The sequence below is a fragment of the Balaenoptera borealis genome (assembly GCF_965194805.1).
Source record: "Balaenoptera borealis genome assembly, chromosome: 6".
Lineage (NCBI taxonomy): Eukaryota > Metazoa > Chordata > Mammalia > Artiodactyla > Balaenopteridae > Balaenoptera > Balaenoptera borealis.
The window spans coordinates 14,959,574-14,974,694 of NC_138863.1; the positions used below are offsets into that span (position 1 = coordinate 14,959,574).

At 39.5% G+C, this 15,121-nt stretch overlaps 1 protein-coding gene across 2 annotated transcripts in view; it reads right to left on the reverse strand.

Moving 5' to 3' along the window:
- ACSL3 (acyl-CoA synthetase long chain family member 3) overlaps positions 1–15,121 on the reverse strand; it is a 78,668-nt gene that overhangs the window by 19,856 nt on the left and 43,691 nt on the right. For both annotated transcript variants that reach the window (XM_082396808.1, XM_082396809.1), the window contains 3 exons: positions 10,546–10,962; positions 1,568–1,745; positions 226–335 (listed from right to left, as the gene is read on the reverse strand). In XM_082396808.1, the coding sequence (XP_082252934.1) occupies positions 226–335; positions 1,568–1,745; positions 10,546–10,923 (666 nt within the window). In that variant the 5' untranslated portion in view covers positions 10,924–10,962. The remainder of the gene's footprint in view (positions 1–225; positions 336–1,567; positions 1,746–10,545; positions 10,963–15,121) is intronic.

Consider the following 15,121-nt stretch of genomic DNA (forward strand, 5'->3'; position numbering starts at 1 on the left):
ACCTTTGACATGGACACATTAACAATTAATTTGTAGCTCTCTATGCTACTTATACACAAATATATATGAAATCCACTTTTTCTTTTCTAAAGGAGAAGAATAAAGTATGATAGTCCCACAAAGTTTACTGAGATATTAAGGATTTTAAAGATCATAAAAGAATGATGAGCTCATGACACTGAAAATACTAAAGTATGGAAGAGTTATTAGAAAACTAGTTCTCACCTTCAACTTTGTTTGTAAGAGTTCTTTACTAGTAATGATGTTTGTCACCTCTGTTTCATTTAATCCATGAACAATCGCTGGACCCCCTAGAGTAGCATACAACGTAACAACTACAGGGAAAAGAAGGGCAAGTCAAACATTTGGACATTTCATGGAAATACTAAAAGGAATTAAACCCTAAATTGTTAGATCCACAGTCTGTGATCTAATCATGCTGTTTTTCTAAATTATTTTAATATATTAACTAACATTATGCCTACTCACCCTTCTGTAACTTCCCCCCAAAATTGCAATATTTTAAAATTTAAAAATTTTTTATTTTATTTTGTTTTACCTATAGATGCTATTCTGAGACTGTCATGTTGAAAGGAATTACATTTGACTTCTAAAATGTCACAGTCTTAGTTGTTAACTACTTGATACTAAAATAAGAAAAATATACCAATAAGATAACACACTGAATGTCATATTTAAGATATTACTTGTTAAGAATATAGCATGAAAAAGTGGTAATACTGCTTATGCTAAAGTAGAAAAATCTAAAGAAAGACATTCTTAGAAATGTCGAAATTAAATAATGATGAGGAGGAAGAGAATTTTTATTTGCTTTCTCCTTAATTCAAAAAAGTTAGACTTAAAGTCACTTTAAGAGATAATTAAAGCTTCTTAAAAGAAACATACTGTAAACCTAAACCTGTGACAACAAAAAGGTATGCCAGTTTAAAAACAAACAAACAAACAAAAACCAGCGGAGGCATTTACAGCAAGAAATCTGATAAAAGTATCTTTTCTGTTTCATCTGAAGGATAAGCAATGTCCGTATTTTGCATCATATTTGGCACCAAGACCTCTGAACTAAGCCTCCAGGACTACCTCACAGACTGAAGCATCACAACTTCCACAGGTTGTGTTATAGTTACAACATAAAAATTATCATTTAACAGAGCAGCTAGCTTTGAGTATTGGAAGTGTTTTAGAGGCCAGCTGTTACTGACAGAAGTGGCATAACAAGATGACACTAACTTCAAAAGAAAATTCTGAGAGGGGGTAGCAGAGCAATGACCCACAGGTATAGATCGAGTTCCCCACACCCAGAAAGTCCCCTCTGAACAGGTTCAAGTCCCCTTACTACATTGTGTAATTTGGTCCACGACTGGTTCCTTTTCCAAAATAGACCAGTAATTCTAAATGATAACAAAGAGTTATCCACTGATTGGATACAAGGTAAAAATTAATATCAGAATTTTAATCTCTTGGGAGTAGATATTTATAATAAAAAGTGAGTATCATCTCTCCCACAACATTAGGTCCACGCTTTGAGCAGATAAGAAAGTCCACGTACGCTGAAAATTATACATGAAGCAGGCCTGTGCAGCAATCATCCATTCAGCCCTGGTTTCACAGAAGATGGCGATGTTGGTCTTTGGTTTCTGACCCAGTATCTGTAAGCCATTTCCGAAATTAAACGCTCTAACGAAGACATCTTCAAAGGACAGCCAATTATAGTTCCCAAGAATAACCTGATAAAACAGAAAGCATACAAATAGTTTTCAAATTAACCAAGATATTAATTTCTAGAAAGAAGCCAGGATGTGTTCCAAATTTTGACAAACCAGAAAGTTGTGTTTGTATATAAACTACTTTGTTCTAACGAAAAGCTGGAAAGTGAGTTTCAAGTGAAAAGTCTATTTTGAAAATTAGCTATTTTGTGATATCTTCTATGACAACTCAAATCTCTTGCTAAATCTTTAACTGTAATTTGGGGGTGGGGGGTTGTTTTTCTTTTAAAAAAATCATTCAAGGTTTGACAGGATCTTAAATGTCAACTTTCTGGCCAAAGGCACATATATTAATAATTCATTTATAGACTTCATTTATTTAAACAAGGTAGATGTTAGTTTATAATTTAGCCTAGTGTCAAGTACTACTGATACCAACATTTTACTTTCCCTCTACTTATGAATTCCTGGATTTCAATATCAGACAGTATAACATGATTCACAAACAGAACCTGGCAGACCCAAGCTAACAGAAATGCTTATGGCCATTCAGTTGGAACTGCTGTTAACTAACTCTGGATAAGCAGAGTAAACAAGTCTCTATTTATACGACCAGGTGGGGAGTTGTTATACTATTTTCCAGAGTCCCTCTGTTGAATGCCCGCTGGCGTGGCAGGGCTTTCGACTTTTATTTGTGCAGGTGACATCAAGGCTCACATTAGTAACAACCCCCTCTTAACTACCTTTAGGAATTTTCTCCAACTTATATCAGACCGTAAATCCCCAATTATATACAGATTAGACAGAAAGCTGTTCTTGCTGCAAAAATATACAGACAGTTCCAAACATGGCTGTGTCACTAACATACGTCTCTCATGCCTTAAAACCATCTAACCATATTCATTTTCAAAAATGCTTATAATATTTAAGAGATTTCTAGAAACAGAGGTTGGATGAAGATACAAGTGGAAAAAGTTAAATACTGCCCTCTAGTGCCCTATTCCAAACTGGACTTGAGAAGTAAATTTTCATTTTGTTGGATAAAGCAGCTGAAATTAAAATGCTCATTTAACTTTAGTGGGTCCCAAACCCTCACCCTGCTCTGCACCCCCATGAAATGCTCAGCACGTGGAGCTCCAACGGCTTCAAAAGGAGCTCTGTGGCGGTGAGAAGGCAGATGAGAATTTGGCCGAAACATGTAGGAACTGGATTTACCATTATTAAGAATTTCACACTCCAAAGATAGGCATGAGTTACCTCTTAGATTCTAGAATCTAAATGAGTTTTGTAAATTTCAGAGAATATATGTGTTCTGAAAAAGCATTAGCTATATAACCCAAATACATAAACCCAAATAAATGATGGTGCAAAGAAATCAAGTCACGAGTTTAATTCAAGTGTAACCAAAATCTGAATTTAGTTCTTTAAACCACTGAATTTTCTAGGAGTGATCTTTCCCATAAAGATTACATTTAAGGGACCCTGCCTACCGCATAATTTTATCTGACTTGTGCTAGAAAAGGTTTCAAATCCTCACTTTGTCCCTATGGTTAGCCCAACCTGAGACTAAGCTCATGCATCTATCCCCTGCCTATACTGTAGAGCACTGCTGGAAAACACCAACCGGGTGTTTTAAATCCAGGATCACAGATCTCACCGCCCAGCCATCCTATTACGCTTCCCTGCTACATTCATTTTCTCACCCTCTGAAATGGCTGTCTGAAACCTTCTCTCTACTCAAATATCCTCTACCCTTTCTCTCCCTTCTCCACTTCCATGTGACGATACTATCTTACACTCCACTGAGAAACCAGAAATTACACAGAAACTCCCTTAGCTCCCTACCACCAAGTTTAATAACCTACATACACCTGTACCCATACCCTTTGCAGTCCCTCACGGTATCACAGCGGCTGGAGTGTCCCTGACAAAAGCTCGACTCACTAGGACTTTGCTTTGAAGAGCTTCCCAAGTTTCCACCTCTAGTCCTGACCACCCGTACTTGGACATCCAACCTACTTTTCCACCTGATTGTGCAACTAAGATGTCTAACAGATATTCCCCCAATGCAACCACTTCCCTCCACCTGCACCTGTCATGTAGTCCATCTCTCCCCTGAACTAATGAATGCTGACTGGCCAACTTCCATTCTTATTCCCCTTTAGCCCCTTCTCCCTACAGCAGTGAGTTTTTGAAAAACATAAATCAGCTTACTCCTCTGCAAGTGTTCTCCCTTTCCAGTAGGAATGGAGTTGGAAAACCTTACCTTGGCCTACAAAGCCTTAAGGGTCCTAGACTTTGCCAGAGTCTCTGTGCTCATCTCAAAACCTCTGTCCTGACTCACTTCCTATAAATACAACTTTGTCTTTTCTGTCCTTCAAACAGGCAGCGCAGGACCCAAGATGAGGCAAAACAGGTGCTCAGGGCACGAAATTTAAGGAGGCACTCAGTCTCAGGGTCTGAATGCCGTCATGAACTTTGCTCCCTAAGTGCCTCACCCAGCTGGGCTCATTCCTGCTTTAGAGCCACTGCACAATCCTGTCCCACTGCAAAGAAGGTTCGTTACCCAGATCTTCACAAAGCTGGCTCCTCCGTGTCCTTCAGGCCTCCACTTAGCCATAACTTACTCAGAGAGGCTATCACTGATCTCCAATCAGCTTTCTTTCTTCAAAATAGTTATTAAATCTGTTACCTTATTATTTATTGTCTCTCTTCCTCCCATACAAATACAAGATCCAGAAAAGAGTAATCTGTGTGTCTTGTTCATTATTGTCTCCTAGTGCCTAGGACGGTACTAGCATATAGTAGGCACTCAGCGATTATTCGCTAAATGTGTGGAACGGACTGGTGTAACGAAACAACTTCAATTCACTCTGGGCCTCGGAGTCTTCAACCTCTCCTCCAGCAGCCTCATTTGTTTAAAGGTCTTTAAAGGACTTTTTTTTAAAGGTCCATATCCACGTGATCATTTAACTCCCTTGGCTTCTTTTGTTGTCATCACCATTCAATCGCATACATCCTTTGCCACCACCTCTTAAATATTCCTACCTGTGACCCATGAGACATAGATATGTTTGACTGTCCTAAGAGTCAGGAAAACGCATGACTAGGGTGGCTACGTGAACGACTACCATGGAGTCTTGAGCCGTTTCCTCATCTGTAAACCTGGTTGGGGGCTAAACGATCCCTACAGTCACTTTCCTCTCTCACGTTCAATTGCCTGGATTTTCATTCTGTGACAGGTGTGACATACACATATGTAAATATCAATGCTGTCACTCAGACTATCACTGCCTGGGACACAGGAACTTAATAATTTACCTTTGTTTAGGAACCTATGAAATTAGATACCTTGATTACGCTGATGAGGAAGGCCTCTTATCTCAAAAGAAAACTATAAAAATAAAATGGAGATAAGATACAGAACATTCTATAAAACAAAATCACACAATACTTAACCAGTCAGGGCCCTGAAGAATGAGATATTCTATAAAGGTTAAGTTTTCAGGTAGCTGAGTTTAACCTCTATCAACACTAGAACTTTTCACTTTAACCATTCAGAACAGAGATATCTCAAAAGTATATACTTTCCTACTGTCGACAAAGTACATCTGGCTTCATTTAACCTTTCCCTCTGCAAATGAAGATCTTTACAAACAAATTATTGTGAGGGAGCCAGAGAGAGTGAAAATATTCAAGAGATCTGGACAGTTGGTAATAACCATGACGACGATGAGGGAAGCTAACCTTTACTAGTGTTTACTACGTGCTAGGTATGCTGTAAGTAACTCTCACAATAACTCTAAGACAATTACTATTATTATCCCTATTTTACAGATGAGAATACTGAGGCACAGACAGAATAAACATAACTTGCTCAAATCCCACAGCTATTAAGTGACAGACTAGGATATGAACCCAGGCAGATTCATTCCAGAATCTAAGTACTAAATCACAACACTCCAACTGCACTATAGAAAGGAGTTGAGATGTCACTGGGCAAGTGAGTAAGGTGGCCTGATTAACAGCTGTAAAATATCATTTCAACTGCTGTGTTTGAGTGGATTATAGTAGAGGCAAGAGTGGAAGCAGAAGACCTGATTTAAAAAAAAAAAAAAAAAAAAGGGAGGGGGGTGGAGGGAGCTGTAAGGGGGAAATAAAAAAAAATCAGACTCCTGGTTTTTGACTTGAGCCATCTGGTACACAGCGGTGCCTTTAACAAACAGGGGTATGACAGGGAGAGGAGCAAGTATGGAAAGGAAAAACCAAGCGTTCTGGCTGGGGAGAGTATTAATATAATAACCAACCACAAATTCTGGCCAAGAGATGGGTCATTATTTTTTATATAAATTATGTAAATATCCTAGTAAGTCAAAAAATAAATGTCATACACATATGCAAATAGGATAAAAACATGACTCAAGAGAGAAATAACACAAAAGTAGGCAATGAGGAAGAGGAAAAGAAAGCTAAGTCAACTCCTAAGAACAGAAATGAGTATTTCTAGTATCTTTTTCCATCAATTTAGAAGGAATGTCAGTCATAGTGAAACTTCTCTTTCTAAGCACTATGAGACTGCATAATTCCTTCTAGTTTCTTCTCTCTAAGGTGTGTAAAATATATAAGAAAAAAACCTAAAGTATCTCTGGAAGTTAGATCACTAAATGTTTGAGGTGGTCTTGTGTCTTCTGTTTCACTGCAAAGTTATTTTTACTCTTTGCAACTTTGTTCTATTTCAGGTACATGTATTTTTAAAACGTTCTGGAAACTGATCATTTCATTGTTAATTCATTTCAAAAGACATCAGCACAAGCACTTGCTGCTGGGAAGGCTGGAATCAGGAGCTACTGACACACGTTTCACACGCTTCACTCTGCCACAGTTTTATAAAACCATATGAGACTTAAAATGACAGCAGGATACAGTCCTGGAAAAGCTGGCCAAGCCTCGAGAACACAGCCGCCTCTGTTTCTTCGCCGTTTGTTCTTCTGTTTGTGCCCCTCGGGAAACTTGTCTTGGTGAAGCTGATGGCCGCACTATCCTGGGCATAATTACAGCGGAACCATCACAGCTTCCACTTACCTTCCCTTGGAAGCTCAAACCAGACTTTTAGGATAAGATGGAAACAAAGCTTCAGAGTTCATTCATTTGAAATAAGGCTTTGAGTATCTTTGTTTCAACCATGCCAGATACACTCTAGGGTTAATCCCCAAAGCTCAGTCCCCCAAAACAGGGAGAAAATTTTTAGATATTGCTAATCACTAGCTTTATTTTCCAATAGAAGATTATCTTCATTTATGGAAACTATTAAATGAAGATACACTCCATCAAGATTACGTATGTGTTCCACTCTTAGTAAGCACTCTGAGCAGAGGCCACACTGCCTAAGCAACTCCACTTATACATCTAGGGGCAGGTTGTGAAAGGTCCCCTTTTCACCATCCTTCCATAGCAGCAGCTGCTGCTGCAATACAATGGGCGTTAAATAAGAAACCAAGGGCGGGGCAGCCTAGTTTAATACACAGTGGAGATACCCCCTATTCAGTCTACAGACCACTGCTACAGTTGCAATGCAGACCAACAGAAACTGAAGTCTTAGCTAACCAGTGGTATAGCACACTTTCTCCAGTAAGGCTAACAGAAAATATTTGCTTTGTTTGTGATACACAAAACGTACTTTCCCAATGAGTCTAATTTCAAACAGGAAAAAATATGTGTTTTCTACATCAGAGTTTATATTAAAGACTTCTGAAAAAAGTTTGATGAATCACAAATGCGAAGTTAATGGCAAATGTCAATGGTAGGCAAACCCCCGACAGTGATGTAGTATAGACAGAAAAGGGTGCTAACTGAAAATGGTTTCTCTCACCTTCTAACTTTTCTACTAGAGTTCAAATATTTCTTTGTTGAATAAACAATGAATACAAAGGCACCATGGTCAAGACAGGGAGGAAAGAGCCACATACATACTCTCTCTCTCTCTCTCTCTCTCTCTCTCTCTCACACACACACACACACACACACACACACACACACACACACACCCCATGCACGGGGCATAAGAACTTTGTGTTGGGATTTCCCTGGTCGTGCAGTGGTTAAGACTCTGTGCTCCCAATGCAGGGGGCCCACGTTTGATCCCTGGTCGGGGAACTAGATCCCACAGGCATGGCACAACTAAGAGTTCACATGCCACAACTAAGGAGCCAGTGAGCCAGAACTACGGAGCCCATGTGCCGCAACTAAGACCCAGCACAACCTAATTAATTAATTAAAAAAAAAAAGAAGAAGAAGAAGAACTTTGCTTGTGTCCACTGCATTATCTGGCCACATTTAAGGAACAACTATGATAGCTCTAGGATTTTATTTTGTCCTAATTATACTGATACCTGAATTAAGAAAGAATTTCATACTCACCATATTTTTCTCCTTTTTATATACTTGGGAACCAGTCTGCTGCTGTGAGCACTGGATGAGTGAAAGTGCTAGCTCCATAAAATGCATGCGGTGTGTGTATCCTGCACTCACTATCCTGCAGTGTGTGCAGGATACTAGAGAAAAAATAAGCTTCCTGCTAAAACAGGATTTCTGTTATATATGCTTACATTAAAAGTAAGAGAACCCAATCTTTGAATTCAAATAGCAGTAGGAATTGTCAAAGGACAAAAATGAATGTTTATTTTAGATACAAAAAGCACAGAAAAGAAGGCAGAGGAGTGGAAAACTTTAGCACTTAAAAAATGTAGTGTTTTCAGTACCTTTTATAACTACCAGATCTCGCAAAGACAGAATCAAGGATGGTACACCATAAAAAATAGCAACTAAATATGACAAAAATCAGACACCATTATGATAAAGTGTTTTGCAAATTATAATCTATAGGCTAGAGAAGAGTAATCAAACATGCTTAACTACATGACTTCAATTTCTCGAAATGTGCTATTAACTAACCCCAGCTAGATCTTAATTTAGCAAAAAAAAAAAAAAAAAATCATTTAAGTGAGGCAAAACTAAGTCACCAAAAGAAATAGGGAAAATGCCTTAAAAGTAGAGTGACCATAGGATTTATCCAAATCACTCTGGCGACTGTAGGGGGCACTATTAATGCCAGAACAACAAGTATAAGTCAGGATGGTTCCAGGCACAACAAGATAAAACATCACTCCATTTGAAGGTTAGGAACACATACAGATTCTGTTGTCTAGAGTTAAAATAATGTTTTTTTAATTTCTAGGCGTTACTGATACTAACTTGCGTGCCATCTCCTTTACGTTTAGAAGATGATGACTGGAATTTGTGTGGTAAGTGGCAAAATCAATGGACCATTAAGTTAAACAACATCATTCTCACTCCCCTCCCCACATTCTGCAGTAAGGAAGAAATCTGAGCCTTTCATTCCATAGCTGTGCTTATCTGGACTCTCCTCCAAGATCTGAGAGTTCCTTCATGATTAACAGAAAAAAGACAGCTGGAGTCAGGATGTAGTTGGAAAAAGAGGGTAAGGGAAAAACAACTTTGCCTACACAGGTATTAAACCTATAACCTAACCAAATTATCAACTAACTACAGATCATCTTACTGCCTCTAAAAAAACTTTATCTTCCATTTTCACCTACCAGAGCTTCAAGAACCGTTTATAAGAAACTCACATACCCAAGTTCATAAACAGCATTTTCATGACATTTCTATACTTACTACCCTTCACAGGGCTGCACTACTCCATGATATAAGTCTTCAGATTCATTCATACGCTTTTGCCCAGTGAATTCCCAAGATGATAACAAAAGCTGGAGCATTTACACTAGATACCACAAACTGTTCCACACACACACTTGTAGAACGTACACACACACACACACACACACACACATACACTCTCATTCTCTCTCACTCCCTTTCTCTATTAATCCTCTCAACAGCTCTGAGCTGGGGTTAGTTTAAGGAGTATGGAGCTAGACAGCCTGGGTTCCGGTCCCAGCCTCACCATCTGCTAGCTGTAATGCCCCTGGGTAAGTTCCCTAACCTATCTGTGCCTCAGCGCCGCCACCTGTAAAGGAGGATATCCCGATCACACTAACCCGTAGGGCTACTGTAAGTCTTACATAAGCTGATATGTGTGAAGCTCTTAAAACAGCCTGGCTCATAAGAAATGCTAATAAATGTCAGCAATGATCATTACCTCCATGTTAAAGAAACTGAGGCAAGTTTGTTACGTAGCTTTTCCGAAGTCACACACAGCTAGTAAGTGGCAAAGCCGAGATTCGAACCCATAGTCTGTATCTGGAGTCCAGGCTCTTAACCACTGTTACACTGCCTCTAAGGAGGTCTTATCCTCTGTTTCAAATCAATAATGGCAATTTCTATATCTGTGAAAAGAAATTCTTAGAAAACCAAAGCACTTGCCACAAACCAAAGTACCAAATCATTAAGTATCCAATGGAACCTACGTTGTAATCAGAAAAAGCAGGTCACACCCCAAAACCCAGAGCAATCTCAAGCTCACAGGTGCTTCTGGAAGTACCAGGGAATATAGTTTCAAACCCCAAACTGCCCTAGACATTCTATTCCAAGTCCTGGTAGCCATTCAGGCTCAGAAGTGCCCCACACCAGTGAGTGATCTCAATGTCTTTGTGAAAATGCAGAACAAATCCATGCCGGGGGTGCAGAAGGAGAAAAAAGCGCAGTCTAGTCCCCTTCTACCCTGTTTCTCCTGCCACATGAGCAAATTCCAATAGAAGCAGGCCATGCTTGTCCCCTGCCACCATTTCTAAGTGTACATTTTATTCAGAGCGAATTCAAAGGCAACAGAAAACCACATTACCTTTTTAAAAATTTTTCCGTTTGGTTGCACTTCATCTTCCTCATTTAAAATTTCACGTGTTCCCAAGAGTCTTTTGTCCTTGAATTTATTTTTTGCGTGCATAAAAACTTTATCTAGTGTATCACATCCCGGGTATAATACTGAGGCCAAACCATCCAAGCTGTTAACAGATCTGTATGCAGACTCAGGTTTTGAATTTACAGGCTTTGCTTTAATTTGGTTTGATTTTTCTTGTCTTGAATCAGACAAAAAATAATATGGAATGTATGTTAAAATAGTATAAAGTGATATTATAAAATGTATGAAATATAAAAGAATGGGGTTGATGGTATGTTTTAGCTTCATAGTAGATGGCTTTGAAGATACGTGGTTATTCATAGTGCTCAAAAAGTAGAATTAACAGATTTCCGTAAGAATCTAGAAGGAAAGGAAAGAAAGTTATTAGTCAAAAATCATTCTTAAATAACTTTAAAGAAAAAATCTTCATATCAGATAGGCACACGATTTTTTTTCCAATAAGCAGCAGCTAGTATACTGGCCGCCAGCAATGTCCTGTCCACTCCTGATATTTACAGGATACACATTTATGCCATATCTATTAACAATAGGATTTCTACAGAAAAGTTTCCACATCATTCTGTAAACAGGTGGCTTTTCCAACCTAACCCCAAGTAACCACAAATACTTCCCAGTGGCGAAGAGGAAGCAAGCCAGAAGACCTACAAGAGAATGGAGACCAACGATGCACCCATTTCCTGTTCTTCAGTGTCTCATTACATTAGAGATGGCAAACACTTAGCACATATGCCACATTCTCCTCTCTCCTGACCCTTGCAGCCACTGCTAAATCATCACTGCTTTCTTTCCCAGGGAGCCCCCTTCTCCCACTCTAGGCAGCAACAAGCAATTGGAGTTAGCAAACAATATGAAATTCACTTCCCACAGTGATTCTAGATATTTTTCAATGTAGGCAGGTTAAATTGTGAAGCAAGAAGACAACAGACTTTGGACATTTTATATGTTGCATTTATCAGATTTATTGAGAATCTCCTATGTGTCAGACAGTGTTCTAAGTACAGAGACTATAATAGTGAAGGAAACAATCTAAGTCTCTCCTCCCATGGAACCTATACATTCCTTGGGAGAGGTAGACAAATATCACCAGATGGTGAGAAACCCTAAGAGGGAAAAATGAACCCAGTAAGGGAAATACTAGGTGACCAGGCAAGGCTAAAGAGGCGCTCTAGTATGTGGGTGGTCCACGAGAGCCTCCCTGGCCAGTGATATTTGAGCTGAGACTTAAAGGAAGAGGGAGAGTGGGGAAGAAGAACACGAGGCAGAGGACACGGGCTTTGTTCGCTAGGTAGGTGATAATATCATTTTTGAAGAAACAAAACTGAAGCTAACTACTAACTGATTACTCCACCCAGCTCTAAATCCAGGATTATGATTTCTAGCATTCTTCATCTCCATGTTGTAGAAATTCTGTTCTGGCCAAGAGATCTGACGAATCCCTTCTTTCACCCAGTCTCCACTCAGGGCAGAAGATCTACGGCAGACGCAGCAGACCAAGACTGGGCACCGTGATTCATAAGGTGGATGCAGGGAGAGACGCTCCAGAGACCAGTGGCTACAGCCAAGCCCGGGACCCCACTCCCAGAGCAGAGGACAAGCTGCTGCCCCTGGCCCTGGCTCTGGAGCAATGGCACAGAGGTTCTCCCCAGGCCAGAGAAGCAGGCTGTAAGAACACAGAACCACTCAGCAATCCCTAAGAGGACTGACCTTAGCTGGAAAAGAGAACAGAGAAGTTCAAGCCTAATGGCACTATGGAAAACAATGGAGACTTCAGTGGTGAGCAACTAAGATGAGGCTGGTAGTTCCACAACAGAAACAAGCAGAAGAACAGATCCAGAGAAGTTCAATGGAATCATGGAAAGAGACAGCTAGGAAGAGCCCTCCTAGAGTCAGTGCAGCTCGAAGACTGGCCTCAAACACAACCCCTACAAAAACCATCTAATTTAACTGGATCACACTGTGGGGCAACTTACAGCCCAGGGCACTGTGCAAAATAAAGCAATCGACTAGCTATCAGTGGAGAATATTTGCTGGGTGCGGTGCCAACACAGAGGCAGATGAGGGAGAGAGACCGTTAAAGGGAGCCCTACAAGAACCGTGCTGTCACCCCCTGAAGAAGGTACTTCAAAGTAACTGTGCGTGTTCCCAAGGCTGTGCCCTTGAAGGAGCCCCATCAGAGGAGGCACACTGCAGAAAAAGTAAACTTCACCAAAACCGGTCAGCCAAGCCAGCAAACAAGCAAGCAAACAACACAACAAGAAAGTGCGGAAACGGGGAAGGCGGAATCAGTATTCAGAACTGCTACAAAAATATCTAAAATGTCCAGTCTACAACAAAAAATTATGAGGCATGCAAACAAACAGGAAAGTATGACCCACACACAGGGAGAAAAGCAGGCAACAGAAATCCTCCTTGAGAGGACCCAAACGTCAGACTTAGCAGACAACGCATCAAAGCAGATATTATAAGTATGTTCAGAGAACTAAAGGAAACCATTCTTAAAAAATTAAAAGTCAAACTCTGCAACTTTACAAGAAAAGGGACACCTCCGAATTTGCTCATGCACAGCTGGTGAGAAGCCAGGACTCCCAACTGATCTCTGGGCTCTGTTCACCATTCCAAGCTCTTTTCTTCAACAACGTATTGTGTAGGACCCTGAAGAATGAGTCCAAAGAATCTAGATTTCTGCCAGAAAGGGCATGGGGAGCCACTGAAGGTTTCTGTACAGAGAAGTGGCACAACGAAAACAATGGCCCTAATACTTTCAGGACATCAGAACTGCAAAGAATAGAGATGTACCTTAATAACCCAGGAGAATGATGTTATCTCACTAAGTACTCTGAAATTTAATTCTGCATGTTTGTATTTTGAATTTAAAAATAACTGTGATTTAAAAAACTATCTGTATCCACCAATGATATGACTGTAGTATAGAAAATCCAAAGGAATCCACTGAAAAACTAATGGAACAAACAAAGAGTTCAGCAAAGGTTGCAGGATATAAGATGAATATACAAAAATAAATTGTATTTCTATACACTAGCAATGAATAATGGGAAAATGAAGAAAACAATTATATTTACAACACTTTCAAAAATACTGAGGATTAGATATAACAAGAAGTGCAAACTTTGTACTATGAAAACCACAAAACATTGTTTAAAGATATTAAAGACCTAAATAGAAAACATCCTGTTTATGGATTTTAAAACTTAATATTGTTAAAATAGCAACATTCCCCAAACTGATGTACAGATTCAACACGATGCTTATCAAAATCTCTGCTGACTTTTATAGAGAATTTTGTTAAGCTGATCCTAAAATTCACACGGAAATTCAAAGTAGCCAGAACAGCCAAAACTTTTGAAAAGGAACAAAGTTGAAGTGCTCACACATCTCAATTTCAAAGCTTAATACAAAGCAATATTAATCAAGACAGTGTGGTACTAGAAAAAGTACATATGTATAGATTAACAGAATAAAATTGAGAGTCCAGAAATAAACTTTTCTATTATGGACAACTGATTTTCAACAAGATGGCAAAAAAACTCAATAGGGAAAGAACAGTCTTTTCAACAAATGGTGCTGGAACATCTGGACATCTACACATAAAACAACGAAGATGAACCCCTTTCTTATACCATACAAAAAATTAACTTAAAATGGATCACAGGTCTAAATATAAGAACTAAAACTATGAAACTTTAATAAGTACTAATCATTGAGTATAAAGTGTTTCAAGAAGAGTACAGTAAAAGGTAGAGGCTAGTTCTGGCTTTTTCTGAGACATCCTCTTGAACCAAACAGCTATTTATTATGATCTTAAAAGTCTGGGGATAGGGAGGGCAGAGGAATGGAGATTTTGAATAGATGATACCACATAGCTTGAACAAGCACCAAAATCAGCAGGTGTTCAGGAAATCATCAGCCACCCAGTAGAGCAGGGTAGGGATGAGGAGATGAGAGATGAGGGCAGGGTATTAAAGGCCCCAAATTTTAAAGGTCAAATTGTTGTGGGCTTTGATGCTGAGGAAGAAACTTAGTTTGCATTCCAATGTACATGAACACACAGCATTAGAAAATAACTTTATGCAGAGGCTAACCTGAAGGCAGCAGAAACTGGAGGGAAGGAAATCACATAAGAGGTAACAAGTAATCATTTACTCCTAGGTCACAAGCTATGGTGGGTGTGACAAGGAGCGAGCAGCTAGGATTCCTGGCTCCTAACTGACCAGAGGCAGGATTGGGTGGCAAGGGTAGCAGCTGTTCCTCCAGCCTTTCCAACAACTGAAATCTTTCTGCTTAACATAGTGAGGGTGGTACTGTACCTGAATCGTGAACAGAATAAAGTTGCAAATTAGAGCAGAAGCAGTGAAAGGAGGGAAAACAGCTGGGGTGCCTTCAACTGAGACAGAAACACACAAAGTGAAGAGGTTGCTCAGTGGCTGGATGATTGGTGGAAAGAAGATGAATACAAGTCTTGAAAATAATGGGTTTAAGA